Source organism: Opisthocomus hoazin, chromosome 9, assembly GCF_030867145.1.
Source record: "Opisthocomus hoazin isolate bOpiHoa1 chromosome 9, bOpiHoa1.hap1, whole genome shotgun sequence".
In the NCBI taxonomy this organism is placed as follows: domain Eukaryota; kingdom Metazoa; phylum Chordata; class Aves; order Opisthocomiformes; family Opisthocomidae; genus Opisthocomus; species Opisthocomus hoazin.
The window spans coordinates 37165410-37191362 of record NC_134422.1 but is presented as its reverse complement, the minus strand read 5'-3'; the positions used below and the strand labels follow the sequence as shown (position 1 = coordinate 37191362).

At 46.1% G+C, this 25953-nt stretch overlaps 1 protein-coding gene across 5 annotated transcripts in view; it reads left to right on the top strand.

Annotated features, from left to right (window-relative positions):
* The window catches only part of HDAC4 (histone deacetylase 4), a 264827-nt gene that overhangs the window by 141868 nt on the left and 97006 nt on the right, over positions 1-25953 (top strand). For 4 of the 5 annotated variants that reach the window (XM_075431189.1, XM_075431191.1, XM_075431188.1 and 1 more), the window contains 3 exons: positions 1824-2068; positions 18285-18435; positions 23067-23187. In XM_075431189.1, coding sequence (XP_075287304.1) covers positions 1824-2068; positions 18285-18435; positions 23067-23187 — 517 coding nt within the window. The remainder of the gene's footprint in view (positions 1-1823; positions 2069-18284; positions 18436-23066; positions 23188-25953) is intronic. The other variant, XM_075431187.1, reaches the window with a different exon arrangement.

Below are 25953 nucleotides of genomic sequence, written 5' to 3'. Positions count from 1 at the left end.
AGGGTCCTCATTTATGTCTAACAATTTACAGTTGATTTCAGGTGACATCCGAGGACACACTGCTCTGAAGAACAGAGTCAACTTGTTCTGCTCTCCTGTCTCACATCACTGAGGAGGTGGCTGAAATCAGACCTAGGGTTTAATGGTCAGGCTTGTGAAAATGCAAGTTTAATTTTGTGTAAAGTGAAAGTTCCTCTTCAAGTAGTGTTTCCACAGGTGACAAACAGCTGGTCAAAGCTGGTGGTCCATCTTAGTAAAACTTTTCCTTAAGCCTTTTGCAGTTCCTAAATGTTTTCCGTGCTTTTTCCTTTTGCATTGGAGCGATGTTCACCAGCTAGTTTGTTTGTAGGCAGGGAGAAATCAGTTTTTCCGTAGTAAAACTGCCTTTACTTTTGCTTCGGAAGGATGTCTGTCTTGCTGGGGCTGGCCTCGTGGTGGCCCGTACCGATGGTTTGGTGGTAGGGTGGCATCTGGACCCCAGTGAGATCTCCTGGCCTTCCCCAGGGGCGCACAGGAGCCTCGCAGAGTCCGGGGCAAACCCCGAGCAACCCCTTCGCGTGGGGTGGGTGTCTGAGCAGGTGTGGGACTGATCCAGCTTCAGCGATGCTGCTGGTGCTCCTCCCAACCTTCCACAAACACGTCTTCAATACTAAGAAAGTAAACACTAGATAAAATAAAATCCCCAACCAAGCAAGGAAGAAAAAAGAAAACCTTTATTTTCCAGTTTTGTTGAAGCTCAAGGTTTTTGAAGGGTTGGCCTCTTTTGTTCTGCAGGTGATGTTCGTTCGAAGGTATCAGAAGAGTTATTGAGTGATTGCCCTGTAGAGCGAGGCATTAAGTGTGGGAAATGTACAGAGTACACGTGAAATGCAGAGCTGTCATTCGGGTGGAATTTAGAAATTTTTAGTCATTTTAGATGTAAGTAATTTTGTTTAGCAGAAACAAGCGGAGTTCAGTTATTGCAAAGGTGTTTTTGTAGATGTCTGCTGCTGCCCTGTTGTACGGCAGGCCCCTTGTCTTCAGGGAGATGCTTTTTGTGGAAGCAAAGAACTGGTCTCTACTACACAGATAATCAAGGTGGTAGCTTTCCCTTTGTTCTTCCCATAGCATACATCTCTTGGTACGCGTCACTGCTCTCTGCCTTAGTCTTGCTTGTGCTTCGGGTTTGTCCGACAGAGGCACAGTCACCATTTGGGCACCTGCTTCCTACCGCTGCCGGCGAGAAGCCTTGGCACCTTTCTGGTGGCTGCAGCCAGCAAGGCCAGTTTGTCATCGAAGCACTCAGCAGTTTCTCCTAGACGCTTCACTACCTGCTTGCTTTTGGCCAAGCTCCTTTCCAAATCCGGTTATGAGGGATAGAGCACATAGTGTTTTTCTGCACAAGTTTCTTAAAGTGGGACCCTCGTATTCCTGACCGTAGCAGTCCATCACTTGATCCATCGTAAGTTAAGACTCATCCTTTCTGTGGAGTCTTAGATTAATCTTTATCCTTCTTCTTTCAAGTGATGCTAGAAGAATAGAATGGAGGTGTGTGTTTTAAATGCACAGATGTAGAATGGTGTCAAGAAGGGTCACGCGCGATGCGTTGAAGTCCTTTGCTTCTAGAAAACACACATATATGTGGGAGGTAGTGGCTGGAGGAAATCTTGAACTCAGAATTCCTGTACTGCTTTTTTACCATTTAGAAATGGTGCGAGTTTCATGGTGCTGTTCTTGATTCAGTCCCTGGTTCCTCAAGGTCTTTGCTGGACACAGTGTGAGAAGTGGATCCCTGTGTGAGTGGGGAACGCACTCATCTCTCCTCTGGTGTTTTCACGTTGTAGTTGATGTGACCACAGCACTGCCCTTGCAAGTTGCACCGACTTCAGTCCCGATGGATCTGCGCTTGGACCACCAGTTTTCCATGCCCGTGACGGAGCCGACGCTGCGGGAGCAGCAGCTGCAGCAGGAGCTCCTGGCGCTGAAGCAGAAGCAGCAGATCCAGAGGCAGATCCTCATCGCCGAGTTCCAGCGGCAGCACGAGCAGCTCTCCCGGCAGCACGAGGCCCAGCTGCACGAGCACATCAAAGTAAGTGGTGGGCAGCCCTGCGCTGGGTGGCGTGCGAAAAGCATCCCCTCACTGGGAGGAGATGCACAAACCAATTCACTGGGGCGTGCAGATACTGTGCTGGACTTGGTAGCCCATGTTTAGAGAACGGTCTTTTGTAAAGGGATGCGAGCAGCCAGGCTTGAAGAGGATAATGTGGAGGAGAGGAAGCCAGGTGAGCCGGTGTCGTGTTAAACCTTACCCACCCGTCTGGGTATATTCAGAAATCCTGTGCCCCACCGCCAACAGGGGGCTTGCTTTCTCTGGATCTGGGAAATTTCAGTAGAATTCAACCCAACAGCAGGGCTTTTAGGCTACCTCTTACTAGTACTGCGTGTTTGCGAGTAGAACGGCGTGTCAGCTGCTCACTGGGAGTATGCCAGCGGCGCGAGATGCAAACCAAACCTTGGGACTGCAGCATCTCGGCAGGAACAGGAAGCACGGGTGCGGTGGGTGCAGGCAGGTCTGCACGCTGTGACATTTCTTGGAGTGGCACAGGGCAAGTTGGGCACCGGCCGGGTGCTGCGCGCTGCTCGGTCGCGCGGGACGGAGGGGAAGCGTAACGCGCGGGGTGAGTAGGAAGTGCAGTGTGGAAGGTGGCTGTGGCGTAGTGAAGACGTTAGACGTTATATAAATATTTCACCGTGATAGACTATTGCTATGGTAACGTAAGCTTTCAGAATTGCTAATATGCTCTCTTTTCAAAGGGGGATTAGCGCTGCACATGGTAAATAGCGTTAATGTAATATTAAAAAGCAACCTCAATTCAACCTTATATAACTTTCATTTTAATACAAAATACATGTCAGGATGGAGAAGATAGGATTAAAAGTTAATGGTGTATTATTTACAGACTTTTCAAACACAGATATGAGCCTGGGTTTGTAAGAACAGTTGCTATTTGGAGAGTGACTAACAGCAAATGCCTGTGTCCTTAGTGGGTCCCCTGATGTGCTCTCCTCAGGACAAAAGTGTGGGGAGGGGCATGCATGTAAATACATTTAGATACACAATCATAGGTATGCATAATAAGTGTATATATGTGTATATATATGTAGCTATGTATGTATACACGCTTCTGTACGTCTGCATTCATGCACGAATAGCACAAGAGCAGTTACAGCATCTGCGGTTCACACAGTACATTCAAGAGGAAAGGATGGGAAGTTTCTGTGACAAATATTTTCATTATGTCCCTGTAATTGCATGTGCCTTTAGAGATTTGTCTATTAAAAATAAGAAAGGGCCGTTCAGATTTAATGGACAAGCTCAGAGCACTGATGATAGGAACGTATTTGCTCTCGTGTATGTCAAAGCTATGACTGACTCTGGTAAAGGTCTGTGTTAGAAGGAAGCTGAGATCTTATTTTGAGAAGGCAGTGAGCACAGTATATCTAGACCGTTAGGTAATGAAGTTCTTCCTCTAATGTGTAAGCTTGTCTAGATGAAAAACTTAAAATAGGAATGACATAATCCTCCGTGAGAAAGGTTGACCTGCAAGGTGATCACCCCATAGTAGTAAGTGTGTCATTGTGCCCAGAATTGTTTTAAAAATAGAACAGCACGTTATTGAAATAAACCCCATGATACCTCACAAAGAAAATAAACCCCAAACTGCATACCAACCTGTAATTATGATGCACTTTCTTTGTGAAAACAGACTTCTTGCCTTTGTGTTCATAAGTTAGCCCACATTTAGATGACTCTTAGATTAAACCAACTTTCAGGAACTGGCAACTGTGTTAAGTCCAGCAACTTGGGTTCAGGGAACCTATTATTTTGTCCAGAGAACTAAAATTTATAACCTCATATTTGGACTTTGAATTTCAAGCTGCTCTGCTCCATTGTGGCTCATGAAAGAAGCAGGGGGGCTATTAAAGCAAATGAAAAACTTTTATCCTGTGGAAGTGAAACACTAGGGTTTGAACTGTGAAATTTGGTATAGAAATAGTCCTAAATGAAGATGCAGAGCTCTTTTTGGAGGAACTCAGGTGTTTTTTTTTAAAATGAGTTGCTCAGGGTGCGTAGTGCACGTCCCATATGCAACACGTGCATGTGTGCACACCGTGCTGCTCCAGGTGCGCAGGGGAGGGCTTGCTCTTGCACGTATGTTGGACTGAGAAAATGCATCCTACTGCTTCTGTCCTCATCTTCTGATGCTGTGGACAGGGAGCGCACAGCACCCAAACTTGCCTGTTTCGTGACAGGTCTGAGCAGACTGCTGGGCATGCCTCTGGTGTGGGGAGGAGCAGGAGTGGGGATGCAGTCACAGAATCACAGAATGGCAGGGGTTGGAAGGGACTTCTGTGGGTCACCCAGTCCAACCCCCTGCCGAAGCAGGGTCGCCTACAGCAGGCTGCACAGGACCTTGTCCAGGCGGGTCTTGAGTATCTCCAGAGAGGGAGACTCCACCACCTCCCTGGGCAGTCTGTTCCAGTGCTCCGTCACCCTCAGAGGGAAGAAGTTCTTCCTCATGTTCAGATGGAACTTCCTCTGCTTCAGTTTGTGCCCGTTGCCCCTTGTCCTGTCACTGGGCACCACTGGAAAGAGTCTGGCCCCATCCTCCTGACACCCACCCTTCAGATATTTATAGGCATTTATAAGGTCCCCTCTCAGCCTTCTCTTCTTCAGGCTGAACAAGCCCAGCTCCCTCAGCCTTTCTTTGTAGGAGAGATGCTCCAGTCCCCTCATCATCCTCATAGCCCTCTGCTGGACTCTCTCCAGTAGCTCCTCATCTTTCTTGAAGTGGGGAGCCCAGAACTGGACGCAAGTCTGTCATCTTTGCTGCTCTCTCAAACGCTGAATCTTTAGACTAAATGCGTGAAGGAAGCCGCAGATGCTTGACATCCCCTTTGGGCGCTCAGAAGAAGTTAGCTTCATTTGGTGATTGGCTTATGGTGTCACTAATGAGATGAAGAATTTCATTAGTCTGAGCAATGTAGCTGCGAGATTCTTCATCTGAATGTTTTGTAGCCTGAGTTTATGGTATTGTAGTGACGGTGTCGTACGTTCGTCACTTTTCCAAACGTCTGTTCCCAAGTTTCTTCTTCGGCTGGAGATGAAGTCTCACTTCAGGTAAGAAAAGGCTCGGAGAACCGAAACCTGCCCGGATGGCTGTGGTTTAAGATTGTACGTAGTGACTGATGACTCGAGTGAGCTCGCAGTGTGCTTTATTGCTGCACCAGGTTTGGGTCCTGGACATCTTCAGTGTCTTCCCTGGCACCGGGGGGTTTTGATTCAGAAAGCAAACTTTCAGCAGTTATTGCAGGGCGATTATGCATTTTGCAAAATTCTTTTCCAAAAACAGGGGGCTACTGCGGTTTTGATAGAATTCTCAGCATCAGCACAACCTCAAAATGTAATCAAACAAACCAAAAATGTAAAATGCAAACATCAAGTCTCTAAAGTTACTGTGATGTCAAAGAAAATGGCAGTTCTTTGACGTTCTCCCTGGCACTGGTTTCCTTGGAGGAAATCAGGGCCTTTGTTAATCATACTATTAAATCCTGCAATTGCTTTGTGAATTATTTCTGTGAAAGGAGGGAAAGGGGAAGAATTTCTGCATCTTACAGTGCTTTGTGTATCTAGCACTGTGTAGAATCAGTTAATTTGGCTTTTTTCATTACAGCCTAGCATCCACCATGTTAATCAACAAGTGCAAAGCATTTATTTGTTCATCTGTTTGTGTACTGGAGCAGCAATTTCTGTGCTTTACCCAGTCTTACGCCTGTTTCTAAATCCTTTCGCTTACAATTCCTGGATTGTGAGCGTATTTTGGATACAGCAGGCCACCGTCTGTGTACAGTTACATACGCAGAGCAAACATCGCACTGGATCCCTCTTTCGGCGAGGTATTCAGGTTCAAGTACATTTGCACTCTGCCACTTATAGATGTTGAATAGTTTTGTCGACAGGAATTCGATGACTGGGCATCTGCTGCCAAAAATAAAAAATTAGTTTTGATGCCCTTCTTAAGCAGCTCTGCTGCATTTTGGTCAGACACAGGTACAGCCAGCATTGCTAAGCTACAGCAAGCAGCGCTGTGAAGGTTTTAAAGAGCTTACTCATTTTAAATGTTAAACCCTTAGCTAGTACAACAGGAAACACGTTTTGTGTTTGTCTTTCTTTTATTACTTTGGTGTTGGTGTGAGCAGAGGAGCTCTTCTGACTTGATGTGAATTAACAGGGGGGGGAATACCTCTCCCTCCCACTCCTCAAAGCAGTAGTATAAGAAACATCTGAAGGTCGTCTTCAGTAAATTAATTTTGGTTTGAAAAATGCTGGCATGTCTTTCTTATTTTTCTATTGAAGTAGATAACTTTTTCCTATTGAAATCTGAAGTTTTGGTATTTTCCAGAACTTGTTTTTGTTCCAGCAGCCAAGTTCTAATTGCCTGATTTAGTGCAAGAGAAGATGGGATGGTCGCAGTCCATCTGCCTGCACGTGCTGTCCCTTCGCTTGTGTCCCCCCTCCCGAGCAGTCCTTGCTTTTATAGACATTGTATTTTGCAAATAATGGTCTCCACGTAAAGGTGCCAAATTCCAGAAGATCATGCAATTCGGAGAGCCAGGCTACAAGTGAAATAATATCTGTGGAAGGGACAGTATAATGGACGCAGTTAGAGCTCGGCACGCGGAGGGAATGGGATCGTTGCACGTGGGGACTAACGAGAAAACCCTGACATGTTTAGGGAAAATAAGCTGAGCCTTATGAAGACTTCACACCATATGGAAATAGAGAAAACTGTCTTTCACAACTAGGACGCAGCTCTGCAGATTGCCGAGGCTTGACGTCGGGAAGCGGCGCGGGAGAGGAAGCCGGAGCTGGTGCGCGCCGGAGGCTGCCGCGGGCTGGCTGGAGGCAGAGGCGACGGCTCCTGTCTCCTGCAGCCGCTTACCTTCAGCGAGACGGGTTTTCCACTCAGGCGTGCCTCGCCAGATGTGTAACAATATTTATAGCCTTCAAATCTGCCTTCCTAAACAAAACCGAGGATGGAATAAGGAGCCTGGCGCCCGGGCCGTTGCCGGTGAGACGGTGGAAAGCCTCTCCGCAGGTCCCACTCTGAGCTTTGCTTGACCTTTGATTGCGAAGGAATCGGCAGTGAATTTTTTCCTTTGTGAGTCACTCGTTCCCAGCCAAGATCAGCTGAAAGTTACCAAAAGCTTTTCCATTTGCCTTCTGGTCAAGGGCCGGAGCAAGATGATTGAAGAGGGGCAGAATTTGCGCTTTGGCAAGGCGAGAGGCACCTCGGGCGGTGTGAGCTCAGCAGAGGAGCGAAGGACGTGGTGGGTAATGCGGTTCATCTCTTCCGTCCCTGCGCTGCCCGAGCTCGGAGCAGGGCTCTTCCCAGCTCTGGCGGTTTTATAGCTAAAGCCGGAAACTTATTCAGGATGCTGACGCATGTCAGCGTTAGCACATGACAGCAGGCACCAGAAGAGAGTCCTGATGGTGATGGGATAGCAACACAGGCAGGCAGCTGAGCCTCACGACTCCCCCTGGACCTGAAATCCTAACCTGGAGGCATGCAAAGATGTTAATTCTGTCATGCAATGCTGTTCCTGGTTTTCCCATCATCTGAGGAAAGAGTATTTGTGTGCAGGAGTAGCAGAGGGAGCACAGGTCTCGGCGTGCAACGTATGCGGGATGATCAGAGAAGTCACGGGTTTGCATATAAGCAGCAACAGCGAAGGAGCTTTGTAGCGTGTTCGCCGAGGAGTGATTCTGAAATTGTTTTTATTAACGCAGTGATTGCCTACGTTTGACAGTATGCTGTGCTGCTTAATGGCTTTACGCCAATAAATAAAAATAGGTGGAATGTTTTCAGACATTGGCTTTATATATCTAGCAACGTTCAGATAAAGCCTGAGGTGGTGGTTTTGTTAGTTTTTGCTGGTTTCAGATGACACTTTTTTTCATCAGCGTAGCTTGCAAGTGCTGGTTGAGAGGTGGTAACACATCTGAGGTGTTAGCCTCCTGTTTGGATACATGGGGTGATACTCTCTGGCCATTCCTTGTTTTGTTGTAGAGAGTAAAAATCTCTCAGGGAATCTTCTGGACAGATTTTGCAGTGTTGTAGAGAAAATGCAGGTTTTTTTCCAAAGTTGTCTAGATTTAATAGGTGTCATGTTGATGCTAAGGTGAGAAACTGCTCTTCGCTTTCATTTGGAGCCACCTGCCCTTGAAATGGCAGGTTTGCTTGCAGGATAGCTTACTGGGCACAAATCACGTTGTCTTTCGGTGTGACTGCTTTCAGAGTAGCCCTGGCAGTGCCTAGAGCCGCTTTTTAGTGGCTTCTCTGTGTCAGTTCCTACTTAACAGGAATGAAACGGGCTTGTTTCAAATCTGGTGATGGGGCTGGTGTCATCTGCTTCTCCTGTAGGGCCGTGCTGGGCAACACCTTCCCCATGCCGCCAGGCCAGGGACGCTGAAGGTGGCACCTTGGTTCCTGCAAAGCACCCTCCTTCCCTCTGTGCCCTGCTCCTCACGTTGGCCTCTGGAAGGGCAGACTCCCATTTTACCCTCCCCATGCCCCAGCTCCCGTTGCGGAGCTCGCTGCTCCATCCTTCTGCCAGCGGCAGCCAGCGCGGAGGGACTCCCTCCGCTCCCTTTTGTGCCTCTGTTCTGCAGAGCACCCGTTCCTCACAACCTGTGTCGTTTTCAGGAGAAACTTAAAAAGACTGGAGATAGCAGGTGTCCTCCTCTGTCTGTATTCTGACATGAGAGGATTACTCATCTTGGAAAGCTGCAGCTGGGTACAGTCGGTGGTAAAAAACCAGACTGAACATTTTGTGCCTTGTTACTACTTGAATGCATTGCACCGTGCTCTCTTGCTATTTCTAGATGGCTTCCTGTCCTTTTTCGGTGACCTTGCCTTGTTTTTCTGGTACGCGGAGCTGACTCCGAGACTTAGACCTGGATCCTGCAGAACTTAACTTCTGATGGAAGTAACCCCGGGGAGAGCTTTTGCGAGATCACAACATTTGCTCTCTTTGAAGCGTGACTTTCCTGAGCCTCAAAGTCAAGATCTTTTCCAAGAATGGTGAGGACGAATCTGCGCGCAGAGCGGGTGGGTATGTTAACAGATTCCTAGAGCAGCTTGGACAGCAGTAAGCCCCATCTCTTGGTTGAAGAACAAGTCATGCAGCAGGCTGGGTTGGTTTCAGCATCTTCCTACCCAGCGTTGGTGGTTTCTGGACTGCACCTGGGTTGCTCAGCCAGGAAGGTTGTTTGCGTTGGGCCTTACAGACCTACTTCACAACTGGTGAAGCAGCACATTTCCTTTTGGGTTCTTCTGGCATGGGCCAGGGTTTGTCGGATGGAAGGAGCAGAATGCGAGCTCCAGATTTCTCCAGCATTGAGATGCATAAGCCAGTGCTTGAGATGCAAAAACTTCAGCCAAAAGTGAAGTCGCAGATCTCACTGCAGCCGGTGGATGTGGTGGCTTCCATCCCATGAAACCCTGTGCCGGTGTCCATGGAGTCTGCTGGTGCAGCTAGCCTTGCCCTCCTGGCATCGTTACTCAAGTCTCTTTGCGTTGGGTTTCAGAGCTTTCCAGAAGAATACAGGGATTTTCTGACACGTCGACGGTGGGAGATGAAAAGCCTGTTGCCACCTGAGCTCGGCTGCTCCACGTTCCTTCGGTGAAGCCAAAGAGGAGACATTTACCCAGTGCATATTCTTGCTACATAATCTCCTGAAGTTGGACTTAAATTGGGCTGACTTTTGGGTATTCTGGAGGCTGAATGGCTGACGTAAATGGCAGAAATGGCAGAGTTCACAGGCTGAACAAACAGATACAGGATCTTTTTTTCTGGTAGCACACACTCACTTTTTCTGTGGACTCCAAACAGCTTTTGAAGTGGTCAAATTTCTTTTCTTTCATCCTTTATAGCATGAGTTTGTCTCCCAGCAAAATGCGTGTGGAGCACAGCGATTTATTTTTTTTCAAAGCTAGAAGCCTTATGGTCTCTATTCAGTTTCGAATTTCAAAATAAACAGCAGAAGAAGGAATATTTTGCAGTTCACACCTCTGAATTTTCAACTGCAACTTTATCTTATTTTTGAACTAGATAAAATAGATTGAAAGTAGTCTAAGAGAACATACAGAGAATCAGGGCATGAGTAAAGAAATACCCAAGTGAATCCGGCTGTTATGCTAGGAATATTGACCTGTTAATATATGCCATCACTGGTAACTTAGCATTCAGATACTTGTAAGTCCTGTTGATTCATGTGGTCTCTAACAAACTTTGACTGTTGTATGGGAGAATGAAGTTGCATTTAAAGCGTAAATCATGTTGTGAATAACTTTGCTCATATACACACAATATGAACAATGTCGCTGGATTAATCTCTGTGTTTAAGCTTCCTGTTTAGCTGGTGGCAGCGTGTAAAAATGAGAAAATTTGGTATTTACGTTCCTGGCATGTTACCTCTAAAAGCGGTGCTTGCGCTGTGCTCGCACGAGCATCGGGTGCTGTTGTACCTTCGTTTTTAGCAGGCAGCCTTCCCTCGGGCCCCGCCGGCGCTGGGGCTGTCGCTGCCTCGTGTCAGCCGAGAAGCAGCTCTTCGCTGTGTGCTTCGCCGCCCTGCCCACCCTCCGTCCGGGGGAGCTGAACCTGAAATCGCGCTGGAGCAGCAACCTCGCTGCCGGTGGTGGTACTCTGTCCTCACCCCCGCTTTTTCCCTCAGTTGTTTGAGAAGCCCAACAGGAGCACTCTGGGGAGGTCTCCCGTCCCTGCCAGCTCTCTGGTTCGGTTCCCTTCACGCAGGTGATCAGGAATGGTTCTTCAGTGGATACAGCCACGCTCCTCCTTTTCTTTATTTATATTTCCTTCTTTGAAATGACCGAAACCCAGTGGTGGCTCCTCTAGCTGCTCCCATTACATGATCACAGAGGTTCCTTATCGCCATCCGGGGTTGGATGGATGTTCCCTGTTTCTGCTGCAAGGTGTATGGATTTGTCCTCCCCTTCGATAACAACCGTGTAAAGCACAGCAGATGCAAACGCAAAGGAGTTTTCCTCACCTTAAGAGGGGAAAATGGGAGAAGGAACTGACCATGCTGGATACTACAGATGGAGCTCACTGCATTCTAGAGGCTCTCAAATACTCTGCTTCTGAAGAAAGTGTATAAAATCTAGATGGGAGTGTCAGGGAACAGAAGGCACATACCAAATGCATTCCTGGCACTTTACCTTTGCAGATATTCAGGGCTTAGAGGGATGAGCGGGTCCAGAGGAGGGCCATAAAGATGATCAGAGGGCTGGAGCACCTCTCCTATGAGTGAGGACAGGCTGTGGGAGTTGGGGCTGTTCAGCCTGGAGAAGTGAAGACTCCGGGGTGACCCTAGAGCAGCCTGCCAGTGCCTGAAGGGGCCTACAGGAAGGGTGGAGAGGGACTTTTCACAAGGATGTGTAGTGATAGGACAAGGGGGAGCGGCTCTAAACTAAAAGAGGGCAGATTTAGATTAGATATCAGGAAGAAATTCTTCACCATGAGGGTGGTGAAACACTGGAACATGTTGCCCGGAGAAGCTGTGGCTGCCCCCTCCCTGGCAGTGTTCAAGGCCAGGTTGGATGGAGCTCTGAGCACCCTGGGCTGGTGGAAGATGTCCCTGCTCATGGCAGGGGGGTTGGAACCAGGTGATCTTTAAGGTCCCTTCCAGCCCTTACCATTCTATGATTCTGTGAAGCTGCTGTGCAAGCTTTCAGACTTTTAGGAGAGGTGAGCAGTAATGCGATGGGAAGGAAACTGGGATACAAAATCATATATCCATATATAAGCTGCGGAAGTAGTAACGTGGGATCTTTTCACCTAGAGCTGGCGATCGTAACCATCGTTCCTTCCATTTGAGCCTCGTAAACTTGGACACCAGACATTCTCAGTAGGATATGTCTAACCAAGATCGGTCTCTTGCCCAGGAAGCTGTCGGCTGGGAAGGATTGTTTCTCCGTGCGGTGAAGAGATGCTGGCCATGGGAGCTTCTGGCATGGGACTGCCTGCTGTCAGCCTGCCTGATAGCAGGAAGGGGGCAAGCCGAATATACGTTCAGCTGATGATGTGTCCAAGAAACGAGATGATAGATGCTCGTTCTTCTGAGCTATGTTTTGAGATTTTTGAATCTTGGCTTCTGCTGAAAACCACAACTTCCCCCGCCCCCATCTCCCAGTATAGCTGATTGATTCTGACTAGCCTCCGGTGCTCCAGGAGGTATCTGAAACATGCCGTGATGGAGCCAAGAGAGCGAATCCTGAAACTAGAGCCGCAGCCGGAGACTTCAGTAAACAGGATGGGGAGAACATGAAGCAGAGAGTCTGGCCAAAGGAATGGCCAGCGTTGAGATCGCTCAAAAATAACCCAGTACGACAGTTCTCCCAGAAATTGGGAGACATCCATGCTTTGCTTCCACCCACAGCTAATGACTTTTTTGTGGGGTGATTTGATGGGTACACGTTTTGGTTAAGTTCTTCCTTGATCATCACCTACTATTTTCCTTAATTTTTACAGAATCTGAGGTCCAGATCCATTTAAGTACCTTATTTAACTCCCCCAAATTGTAGAATTTTACCAAAGCAAGTGGCAGATGATTTGCCTTAAAAACACTGTTTGCACCGAAACCCGAGCCTCGCTGCCTGCTAGATGAGAGGAGAATTACATGAAGCTTCTGAAAATGTTTGCTGAGTCATGCCTGAAGTTAGCCTTTAGGAGTGCAAGTTCATGGCATGCTGAGAAGATCCGCTTTGGGGTTTTTTTTGTCTGGTCTAGCATGAAGTTACCGATTTTGAAGCTAATATTTTACTCGTACCCTCTTACAACTTCTTTGAAACTATCGCCTCCATCAGGTGGCCAACCTCTTGTTCAGGGGTGACAGGTGAAGTAGTTGCACAAAGTGTCGGAGCTTGCCTGGAAGAAGTCCTCAGACTGCAGTCTTATGATGGAGGCTGGACCATGCCAACATGACCTTGGTCTGAGAGGGAAGCCACACATGTGTGTGAGGAAGAAGAGTGCTGACCTGTCAGTGGAGGATCAGGCTACCTTTTCATCTGTGTTTCTTCTGAACCTAGCTGCCTTGTGCTGGGAGGAAGTGGGAATCTCCCCCAAACCCGAAGAGCAGCAGAAGTGCTCAGGGTGACGTCTCACCACGCGGGAACACCTTCAGCAGATGATCTCAGGCACAGATCGAGATGCAATTTAGGAGATGGACACAACACGAAGCTACTTTGCATCCCAGGAAATGTTTATCAGCAATACGTACGCCAGCTGTTGTTCACCCAGACTTGCATGGGTGATTACCTGCATGAGTAAGGGTGAGCTGTCTGGGTACAGATAGTTTTACACTGCCTTCCACTAATTGCAGTAAGCTATTCAAAATATAAATTAGAAAAACCTAGGAGCTGTAGTCTAAACTTCAAAACCTCTCCTGCTTTGCAGATTTTAATCAGTTTTACTACAGCGTGTGAAGTAAATGACAGAAACGCCTTTAGAATGGTGGTTGTGTGGAAGGGAGGAAGCAGAGGAGCATGGGCACGGAGCAGTGCCAGGCTTCTGGGGGAAGAACAAGGTAGTGTCTGCAAGGCCCCGGGGTGCAGGAAGGACCCGCGTTGTTGCTGCAGATCGAGGAGTAGCTGTGCAAGTCTTAATGCAGCGTTTCTCCATGAAATACGCACTCGTTCTCTCTGGTGAATGGGATCTTTGCTGTCAGCACCACGTGCTCCCTGGGAGGGCACTGGCTGGCTTCTGGGCTGAGGCTGCCCGAAGACTTCGGAGCACTACTTTTCTGTTTCTGTTGTAATGACTAAAGGAAATTTCTAGCCCCACTTTGCTTAAAAAGGGTTTCTTGGCGCAGTGGAAGGTGACAGTGTGCTTACTGATCAGGTGTCAGTCGCTGTTCTGCGTAGACGTGCTCGAGAACTGAAGACAATTGAGGAGTGTGATGGCAAAATCCACTGTACCGCGGAGTCCTCACGGCTAGCTGACAGTTGGTAAATACCTGGAAACGCTCTACATTCTCCTTATTAAATTTATTAATATTAATATATGCTAAAGGAGCACCAGCAGCGCTAACTACAGGTACAGTTGAATATTTGTGCAGTTTTCATAAACAGTGGAAGCAGTGACATTAAACATATGCAGGAATCCCCATAGTTATAAATATTTACAAATATTTGTTTTGGCAAGAGCACCTAATTCAGATGTTCCTAGCTGCACTCCCTAATACAGTGTGCATGTTTGTCACACGATATGCTCCTCAGATTGGTAGCTGAATTAGTCTGAATGCAAGGGATTTCCCTTGGCGTATCACTTTGTATTTCTTAAATATTTAAATTTCATTACAGTTGGGGGAAGAAAAACCACCGCTCCAGCTATGCGCAATTAACACACAGGCGTTGTGGAGTCAGTGTTGATTCATTTGCCAGCAAGAGAGATCTAATGTATTATGTAGTACGTGAGCACAATCTCGCTGGGTAATTAATAATCCTTATCAGAGCCACCTAAGCGTCTCCCGGTATGCCATGAATTGCAGTTCAAGAGATGCTTATGAATTCCTAACTCGGGCGCTTTCCAAACGACCCGAGCGTGGGAGATTGCATCCCAGTCAAACGCAGCTCGGAAACATTTTGCCTTTAGACATCAGTAGGCTTCTTCCCACCCCCCCACCCCCCCCACTGAGATAGTCAAGGGAAGGTTAAATGCCAGACCAAGCCCACAGCGTGGGGTGGGTATCACCTCGGCAGGAGTTGTTTAGCGCGTGGCACGGGAGAGGGGTAAGTCCCCACTGCACTTACCAGATTTTCTGCTTCTCCTGTCAGTCGGTGGTGGGTTCTCTTGCTGCTTATGGGTCTTTTTTTCACAAAGCATCAGCAGAAAAACCTATTTCTAAATGAGAAAATTAAACTGTATACCCCCAAAGTATAAAATTGGGGCACAATCTAGCATCAAGTGAATTTTAAAGCTTATGGTTTTAAAGCGAAGAAGGGCCTTTTTGCACAGAAAATGGTGATTTAAGGAGATAGTTATATTCCCTCTGGCTCTGTTATGGTGAGATGGGTAACAGCAGCAGGGAGGACGAGCGATGCCGGCACCCCAGATCCTTATCCGGGGTCCTCGGAGAGGTTGTGAAACCTGGATGCGGTCCGTGCGGCGGGATTGCCCGAGCTGGTAAAGGCACCGCGCCACCCAGGCCCCTGGGTCCTGCTGAGCCTGCACCGTGGGTTTCCTGCCAAATTCTGCTTGGGTGGCTGGTTTGCAGCCCTCGGTGTGGAGAAATATTCATGCTGTAAGAAGACAACGCGGTTCAGACAGAGCACTTGAATGGGTTTTCTTTAGTCATTTTCTGAGGCTCCAGCAGACACCAACAAAGTGATTTCTTTTCACTTCTTATGTATGATAGGAGAGGTTGCTTCATTTTATTTTTTAAATTTTTTTTTTCTACTATGAAAAGATTTGAAAACTGTATTAAGAATAGGCTTTGTGCAAACCAGGGTCAAAATGAGCGGAAACAATACATCTCTAATGAAACTTCTATAAGCCATCCAGATACAAATTGGTCTTTTAATTTACATTTCACTACAGATGTCAATGAAAGCACAGTTCCTTCTAAAGCATCCTAATGTATGTAAACCATTGCAGGAAGCATAGCGTGCAAAGCCTAGGAGACTGCAGATGGAGAGAAAAGGCTCCTGATTTCATAAAAATAACAAAACCTGTTTTAACATATTGTGCATTAAATATTGTTCATTTGCATACTTTCTATGGCTAGGTTATAAAAGCCCACCATGTGGTGGACTTGTTGGAAGTCTGAAAAGATACTCTTTCTCCAAATGGAGATGTGTTAGTGGAAGCTGCTGCTTAATTATAAAACAAAAAATAACTAACTTTCTCTAGGGTTTTTTTGGTTTTTTCCTTTTGTAGGTTTTTAGAGTCTGCGTTTTTTGTTGTTTACATAAAATTCAATAGAATTAGGAAGGGAAACATAGGTGCAATCACCGCAAATTCTGCTAACTGGGGTTCGGTGTTTTACAACAGTCTGCCTGCTTGGAACCAGTAGCAGCAGGGACTCCTCCATCAAGAGTTTCCAGCAGATAGCCAGGCAGATTGTAAAGTACCTCTTACATTATTTTTTTGCATCTTTATATAGAATGGTGTAATTTTGTGTGTATCGTCTATAGTGTATCTGTGGCTGAAGCACTGGATACTACAAAAATACAATACCACAAATTAAAATAAGAAATCGCTGTCGAAAGCGTAAAGAGAAAAATATGCAAAAGAAGGGAGAAATCAGTGTACGTGGGGTGGGAGTCTTGAATACACACACATGCTGTCAGGGTTTGGAGAAGGGTGGAGTGTGACATGTTCTCAGAGCGAGCAAGTTCCCCGTCCTAATCGCCTTGGCTTGCCCCGATCCGTTTCCACGTACAGGATTTGTGGACCCGGAGCGGTGGGTGGTATCTGAGCACAGGCACCCATTAAGTCCAGCCTCGGAGAAGTCTCATCTATCGCCCGGGCGGCGAGGGTTTTGAAGGTTAAGGTTCCCAGCTGAAAATCAATCTGCTAGTTTATAAGATGCCAACGTAAAGAGCGCGGGGCGGGCGTAAGGGGATCGGGGCGGCGGGGAGCTGGCGTGCTCCTGCCTTCGGGGGGGTTTGCAAGGGTAACCTGAGCAGCCCAGGGACTTGACTTCAGCACTCTGACTTCAGTGTCTTGCTGGAGAGGGTGCAAGTGGCACTGGGAGGGGGTAAATCTGAGTGTCAACTTTTTCTTCAGAAAAAGCAATTTTCAGTGGAACTTGAGGAAGAAGCTGTGTGCCGGGGAAGCACCTTTTGCAAGCCCGGTGGAGATCCATTTGCACCTAGCCAAGCTGCAAGCTGCTGGGACTTGTCATTTGTCATCTGCCCTTCACAGCACAGCTTGCTCCTGTCCCTGTCTGGCTGTGAAGACGTCGGTGTTCTGTGAGCACTGACAGGTATCACCCCACTGCCCAACGGGTCGAATCCCCACCCCCGATCCCGGGGGGAATCCCCCTTGGACCCAAAAAAGATGCTCCGGGCTGGGCGGCCCACCCCAAATCTTCCAGGAGGCTGTTGTGTCCACGCACATCTTCCAGGTGCCGGGATTTGGACACCCAACGGGGAACTTGCACAGTGAACAGCGGGCAGGAGCCTTTGGTGCTTCAAGCTGCGAACAACCCATTTGCTGAAAGCTTTGAGATCCTTGACCTTAATTAGGCAGCCTGTCTCTCGGCTCTTCCTGGGAATGTGTGTGAGTCGAGAGGGCCGGGGTGAATCCTTCCTTGAGAGATTATTAGAATTTTTTTTCATAATGAATCAATTCTTTTATAATTAGGGTCAGAAATGGGTTGTGGTCATGCCCACAAGGCAGCTAGGCCTTTTGCGTGTAGCTTCAGGGTGTGAGGTTTGCACAGCAGACGGGAAGCAACCAACGTTTGATAAAGTTGAAAGGATACAGTTGTCCAAGTCTATGGGAACTCTTCGAAATACACAGAGAGAGAGAAGGGCTGGTGGAGAAACCGGAGTCTAAAGTCAGATAATTAAAGGCTTATTCAGAAAAGCGTATGCGCAAGGGAACTGAACTGGTCTTGCAAAGCGCACGCTGGTGATGGCGTGTTTTGCTGCGAGTGCTTGACTTGGTGAGCTCAGCAATACTCCTTCAGCGTAGGGTTTGTACACGGTGAACATGGGAGTATTCATAACAAAGGTGTCCTAATGGGGTTTTAATTAAAACAGACAACGGAGGGAAAGTGAAGATCCAGCTGGAGTAGTGGTTTGCACAGGGTCCAGGCACCAGGCTCTGGCAGGGCAGTGGTGGCCATGGTCGGCTCGTGGAGCAGAAGCGGGCAAAGTGGTTGGGGAAGCACCTGTTTGGGCAGAAGCTTTTTGTCACTTTCTTAGAGTAGGTGTTTTCTGAACAAGGGTGCTTGTGCTTGTAAACAGACTGTGCCCCAAAGCCCGAAGCGTATAGTACCTATGGTTCAGCATGAGTGCTGTCCTGAACTGGAAATGGGACTACATGGAGTGCCTGTGAGTCTTGGTGCATGGGCCTCTAGATGAGGAAAATGCCATTTTTCCTGTTTCTGTGAATTAAGTGACATCATTGTCACCTGAGAGCATCTTCTCGGTTAGCACTGGGAAGTCGGACTGTGTTAATTTGCTCTTTTTCCCCTCATCCCTTCTCCGCAGCAGCAGCAGGAGATGCTGGCAATGAAGCATCAGCAGGAGCTGTTGGAGCACCAGAGGAAGCTGGAGCAGCACCGACAGGAGCAGGAGCTGGAGAAGCAGCATCGAGAGCAGAAACTTCAGCAGCTAAAAAACAAAGAGAAAGGAAAGGAGAGTAAGTAGCAAAGGCTCACTTGTTTCAGTGATGACAGGTAGAGCAGATGAATGGAAGCCATAAAGCAGCTTTGTAAAGCTGGAGAAACCTTCATGATAGGCACAGGGAGCTTATGTAAACTGTGAGGAGGTATTGAGGGTAAGAGAGAAATGTATTTCTATGCTTTATCTTCATTTTTGTCTTACTGAATGCCATTTTAGCATTTTTCAAAAGGAAGCGTATTGTCTCTTTACTTGATTTAACATTTTTTGAAGTATTTTTGGCAGCGTTCCTAATGGAGGCAGAATATTAAGCCCATAAAATACACCAGATGCACACTGCGTTTCTTTTTCTTTTACTTCTCGTAATTTCACTCTTTTAAGATGTAGAGTTCTCAGTTCTTAGCTTTAAAGTGTTTTCATTCAGAACGTACTTCTTTCATGAGGTTACAGATTGTGGTTGGCTTTCCCACGTGTCATTATGCAGTTCACCAGATTCAGTAGAATGATTATGGCCTCACAATTTCCCTTATCAAAGACACTTTGGTTGCTTGTTCGTTTTTCTTTTAGAAGTGAATGGGAGGGAAAATACCTCACCAAGTTGTGCTATCAACTCGTTAGGTCTTCATTTCAAATGAAATAAAGAAGCCTGTGATGGAAGAAGCAGAGAGGGCTGAAGGGTAGCAGGAGATGGGATGCTGTCTGGGGCCCAGGAACAAGATAAAGCTACAAGAACAACTCTTCTAGTACAAAAGGACTGGGGTCTGGGAGGCCAGAAGTGCTATCTGAAGGTTGAGTCCCCACTCCCCTGCATCTTGCAACGGCAGACTTGAAGCTGCAGCAAAAATGAGGGAATGCACAGACCTTCCCCAACACCTTCGTAAAGCAGTTCGTAGGAGGTCCAACGTGTCTGTGTGTGTTTGGTTTGCGTTCATTTTAGATATTAGTTGAAAGACCAAAGGATCAGAAGCTACTTAAAAGAAGCGGTTTAACGTTCAGGAGTGAGTAAAGTTGGTGATAAGGCAGGTTGGCCACTCCGGTGCCCGGCTGGCTGCCACATGCGGTGCTTTCCGTTGTCCTCTGGCTGCTTTGTGTTATTTTTTCCTGAAGTAAAGGCAGTCGGTTCAAACTGGGTGAAAGCTGTAAGCATTTCCCCTTCACCCTGCTGTTCTCATCAACTGTTGATATTGTATCAACTGTCTGCTGGGCCATTCTGCTACACAGATATCTGGCTATTCTCATTAAAGTAATTGGCAAATAAATAAAAATGCCTGAATCTCTGTAAAATGGCACAAGCATCAAAGCACCTTTTGGATGAAACACATACTGTGTTCAGTTTTGGGCTTCTCGGTATAAGAACATTGAGGGGCTGGAGCGTGTCCAGAGAAGGGCAGCGAGGCTGGTGAGGGGTCTGGAGAACAAGTCTGAGGAGGAGCGGCTGAGGGAGCTGGGGCTGTTCGGTCTGGGGAAGAGGAGGCTGAGGGGGGACCTCATTGCTCTCCACAGCTGCCCGAAGGGAGGAGGTAGTGAGGCAGGGGTTGGCCTCTTCTCCCAGGTAACCAGCAATAGGACAAGGGGAAATGGCCTCAAGTTGCACCAGTCGAGTTTTAGATTGTAGATTAGGAAGAATGTCTTTACTGAAAGAGTGGTCAGGCACTGGAACAGGCTGCCCAGGGAGGTGGTGGAGTCGCCATCCCTGGAGGTATTGGAGAGATGTGTAAATGTGGTGCCTAGGGACATGATTTTAATGGTGGCTTTGGCAGTGTTGGGTTCATGGATGAGCTTAAAGGTCTTTTCCAACCTAAATGATTCTATGGTAGGTGCAGAGGAAAAAACCAGAATTTAGGAATGTTAAGTTGAAGATCCTGTTCCCATGGCTACAGTTTTATTTTTAAATTACTTTTTATTTAAGAAGTACTATGGTGTATAATCACTATAGCACCTCAGCTCTTAAGAATACTTAAGTTATTTTTTCTCACATCAGAAAATTTTGCTAAGCTCAACACAGCTAAAATTGTCCTGATCTGAAATACGAGGAGTGCATAATAGATGTAGAATATAGTTTGTTCTCCCTCCTTCCTCCATCACTGTAAGCCGAAGTATATAATTTTGTACCTTTTAGAAGGCAGATCACAAATCGGTTTAGATTAGCATAATACTAGCTCCTTGCGTTCTCGTTTCAGAAGCTTTAGCCTGTCCCTCGTGAACTGATACCTGCTATCATACAGCTTGGGATCAAAAGCGTGACTTCCACAAAAGGAAGGAAAACGTGTGTGAAAGTCAAGGTGGTTTTTGCGCAGGAGAAGGAGCGATTGCTGATTGTCCTGTCTTTCCACTTTAGGACTGAACCTAGAACTGGTCTTGTGCATCGGTGTTTTTCAGGCTGTCTCCCTCCTTCTGGGCGTGGACCGTTCAATCCCTTGCTGCTCGGGCAGCCTTGGACCATGGCTTGTGTTGGACGTTCTCCTACAAGCTGGCCAGCTGTCATCAGCCCACGCTATCGTTCGGGGCTTTCTGCTGTTAATTTCCGTTTGTTCTGCTCCTCTGCTCTTGCGTTGTGTGACCTCCACCTTCCTGTAGGAGCTTTGTCCTGCTTCTGCCCTCCATTATTCTCTTCCCATCACTGCTACCTTATACCAGATTCAGATACTATTTGATCCTGGGGCAATATGTAACTTGTTTTTGCCCCCGCGGGAGTAACCTGGCTCAGTCTTTCGGCCCTTTAGAGCCATCCTGTCTGCAGTACTTTGCTCACTGTAGGTCTCTCCTGTTTGGTTTGCAGTTCTTTATCAGTTGATTTGCTCTTTGCTGCCTGCTCCTCTCAGACATGAAGCCCTCTGAAACAGATGGCCCAGCATTGCAGCTTGGTTTTCCCCACCATGCCCAGCCGCTCCCCGAGCCAGGGCTGCTGCGTGAGCTCTTGCTCTCCGGCTCCTTCTCTCTCGTCCTCCTTTCATTCTGCCGTGCCTTTTGCTTCCGTTGGGGTTGAGTGTCTTGCTTGCTGCCTCTGGATTTATTCCATGCGTATGGGCTTTTGATGTCTGACTTCTGCTCTTGTCCTCTTTGCTTATACCCCTGCCTAATGTGTGCTATCACGTATGTGACACGTCGTCCTTTTCTGCCTTGGGCATCCTCTGTAACATCTTTACTGGATGTTGTCCAGGGCTTCTGCCTGTAACAATGTGACTGGGTCCAAAACAACCAAGTACAGTATATTAAAAGTGAGTTAGACTGGGTTTTTTCTTTTGATCTTTCAACTCAAGGGTCAAAAGCCGAGTAATGGTCAGAAGGTCTTGCCTAACAGCTTGGTCCGTGGCTCCGGCATTGCCTAGGGAAGGGGAAGCCTACACACTTTTATCTTGTTAAGCATATATGGGGCCTTTCAGCTTCTAATTAAGGAGGGAGATGTGCCAGGGGAGCTTTTTTTTGGAGAGAGAAGTCCTTTAAGCATGAATTTGTCACCTATTCTGGCCTAGCTATGTGGCTTGCTACGCTCTAATGAATTTGTCTCAAGCTCCTCAGTTGAACTTCCCGTTGGTGTACACGCCAAACCTACATTTTGTAGAACTAGTGAGAAATGCAGGGCTCCAAAAAAATGAATTTTCAAGCTTTTCGTCACTGCTTCTGTGGTTGAACAACATTACATCTTCAGGCAGTGCTTTACAGAAATATTGCAGTTTTTTTCTCGTGTGGAGGTACAAAAAAATTGCTTCTCCAGTCAGTCAGATGTCATTGCTGAATAGGATCCAGGAGACAAAAGATCACCCTGTCGTATTTTAGGTTTCTATTCCCTGTGGAGCCGACAGTGTTCCTGGCCGTTTCATTTTCTTATAGCCCAGATGTTTCCTTTGGAATTCTTGCGTTACGCGGTGGTATAGGTGAACCATCGTTTTCCACATGTTCTGCTTGCCAAGCTTCCTATGCATTACTCCATCAGGAGCTCTGCCTGCGAATCTGTTCTGTCAACCGAGTGATGGTTTTAATCCATCATCGCAGCAAAACAGACTGGTCTCTATTGTGGAGGAAATAATGATTAGAAATTACACAGTTGACATTTTAACTCTACGCTACAAAATTACTGACTTCTTTAAATGTTAGATTTTCTATTTGAAGAAATAGATTGCACACTTGTAAATGAATTGGAATATTATGTAGGTCTTATTGTACACAGATACTTTTGAACAAAGAGGTCCCTATTTACAAGAGTTTTCAAGGCAAAATCTACATATGAGACATTCATCTCATTCCCCTTCTGCTTGCAGATGTGACATTTAAAAACTTGAGTGTACACAAGACCTTTTTTTTTAAATACCTTTGATTAAAAGAAAGCTGGGATACCTAGTACGAGTGCTTTATTGTAAGTGTACTTTTATGCAAGTGTAAAAATCCTCTTCAGAAATCTTTTAGAGTGAAACGATAAATCTCTGATTAAATCTCTGTTTTCAAGCATAAGTTGTGATTATATGCAAAGCTAAAAGCAAAAAAAGAAAAGAGAGAGCTCCTTACTGGAGGCGCTTTGTTCTTTTCTCTTTGAAAGAAAAGTTCTTCTTCTGGACTGGAAATCAAAGATTTAATTCTGAATCTTTTTAGACATTTAAGTTCTTTAAAGTATGTGAATTGATTAAATAACCTTTTTTATTTTTGACATTTCAGGTGCAGTGGCAAGCACAGAAGTGAAGATGAAGTTGCAAGAATTTGTCTTAAATAAGAAGAAAGCATTGGCACATCGGAATCTCAACCACTGTATATCCAGTGATCCTCGCTTCTGGTATGGGTAAGTGGTGCTGGGCTTATCTGTATGATTCAGCCGGTGCCACCTTTTTTCACAGTTGCTGGAAATGTGGGGAATAGACCTGATGTGTTTACTGGAAGAACCAGAACAGCGATAGAACCAGAGTTTGACGTTGCTGTACGTGACCGAAATTAATTTTTCAGATGGTTTCTGTGTGAATAATTTTCATAGCTTCTGCAATGGTCACAGTATTTTTGTGAGTAGAGGTCTTTGCTGTCATCTTTAATCCACGATTATTCAAACTTTCAAGTTCTGCCATCGCGATCAACCTTTAGAAGTTCACTAGCTTTTAACCCAGGGTTGTGTTCTGCCACCTGTTCTAAAACGTGAACTTTAGTAAAATGGGGAAATTACTTTTTCTGTCTAGTGAATTGCAAATCAGGATAGTTGAGCCAGCATTACATTTTAAAGCCTTAAATGCTTACTGCTCATCTTAATCTCTCAAAGTTGGAAGGTTTGTTTATTTGGCTCTTGTCTGTAAACCACTGGAAGCATCAAGTGCGTCCTGCCTGCACTTCTAATCGCAATTGCGCAACTGAAAATTTTCAACTGTTCGTCTCCAAGAAAATGCCAGTGTCATGTGGCGTGAGAAGGTAACAGCTGAATAACATGGCAACACAGAGTGACTGCTTCGATTTGTTCAAATGCACCAAACAGCAAATGTGAATGATGACTTTGTTAACAAGGTACAAGCTTCAGTTCCGGAAATTCACTTCTTCATTGTATCAAAGAAAATCAGAAAATTTGAGGTGATTTGAAAACTTCACTATTACAACATCATCAATATCTATATTTAAAAAGAAAAAGTGTTTTGGATGTTGTCTTTAGTGGCCATAAAATTTATGAAATTTTGAATGACAGAAGTCAAGGAAATTTTTCTGTGAAATTTGTGTTCACGCTGGGTGTCTGACAGTGTTCTAAGTATTTTAAATTAACTTTTATACAGGGATGATGAGGTCATAGCCCCAAGACGTTTCCGAATTCAAGAAACTAACCTGATATTAAATTTGAGAGATATCCCACCTATGAGCCAGTACAGAAATACTGAAGTGTAGCTGGCAGAAGAATTCAAACAGTATTCCAGTGGGGTGAGACTGAGCGGTTTTAATACATCTCTGAAAATCTAATCTGAGACTTGACAATGGTCTGGTTATGGTGCTGGTTCATGTAGTGAAATGATGTTAGTTTATGCAAAGCTAGTATTTAAGGCCCACTGGGTCAGTATCAGGAGTAGCAGAAGAAATAGGAGAAACTGAGTTTCGGTCAAGGCAACATAAATATCCTTTTTAGATAACTGATTTTTCCACTGTTCTTAATTGAGCCTCAGCAAAAAATTTGGGGATTTTATTAAAAGCAGTTGAAGACCCTCTGAGCCGCTATGTTCTCCATTTTTTCCAGTGGGTTAAAATGCCTGTTCATGCAAAAGTGGTATAACGTCGATTAGAATTATGGATAGTAAACAAGTGCTTTCTTCCAAAACCTTTGATCCTCTGGCCCTAGAGAAATCTATCATAGAATTGCCATCACAGGTGAATTCAGAAAAGAGAAAAAGAAATTTGGGAGTGATCTGAATTCCTTATATTTTCACAGCTTTCCATGAACTGCTTTTTCACCGCGAGTCCAGCATTCAGAGATGAATCGAAGAGCACCGGTCTGTAATACCGTATGCCTTGCAGGGCCAGGGGTGATGCAGGAGGTTATTTAGCCCAGTCGTATTTGAGGTTTCAGTATGTTTCCTGCCTTGTCTTAAGCTAGTGCTGAGAACTTGCTGAGCATCAATGTATCACAGAATCACAGAATGTTCAGGGTTGGAAGGGACCTCTGTGGATCACCCAGTCCAACCCCCCTGCCGAAGCAGGGTCACCTACAGCAGGGTGCACAGGACCTTGTCCAGGCGGGTCTTGAATATCTCCAGAGAAGGAGACTCCACAACCTCCCTGGGCAGCCTGTTCCAGGGCTCCGTCACCCTCAGAGTGAAATATATTGAGATTTTAGGTTTATTGTGATGTATCTTAATCAAAGCATCACGTTCTGGTGATGCTCCAGGGATGCCAAAAGGTAGAGATGCAGACTGCTGCACATGAGCATATCCTTTTTCTTATGGCTTTAATGGGCTTGCCCTGCCCTCATCTTCCCTCCATCTGTTTTGTGGTGGGGAGAGGATCAGTATTTTGGTTTCTAACACAAGATGTGGAGAGGGAAGAAAGAGCCTCAGAGGCCTCACAAATCTTTCTGAGGGTCTGTCTCAGTGAGAAGTTGCAGGCAGACACGAGCTCGTTCTGCGTAGCCTTTGAGGAGGGCAGATGGCGGCAGGGCTGCGTGACTGTAGAGCATCTTATCTTGCGGTGGAGGATTTTTAAATGCGCCCTTTGGGTGTTAAGGCAGAAGCTGAAGATTTTTAGTTTCTGTTCTATTTAAAATATATTTTTTTAAGACAGAGAAAACCTTTACATCAATTACACATTAATATTTATTTATATGGTAGCTCATAGGTTACCAGTTCAGTTGTAGAGATATTTATGTATGCACATACTTCTAATGTGATTCAATTGGGTGGTGTTTGGATTTAGCACACGCAAACAAGGCTTGCAGAAGATATGCTTGATGCTCCTACTGTGAGCAGGCAAGCCAATTAAGTGGTAACAGATGCTGAAATAGTCTTTCAAATGACGTGCCTGCTTTTAAGCACTTCCTTTGGTCTTATTAAGGTTTGTGAATTCCTTTTTTTAAAAAATTGAAAGCATTACT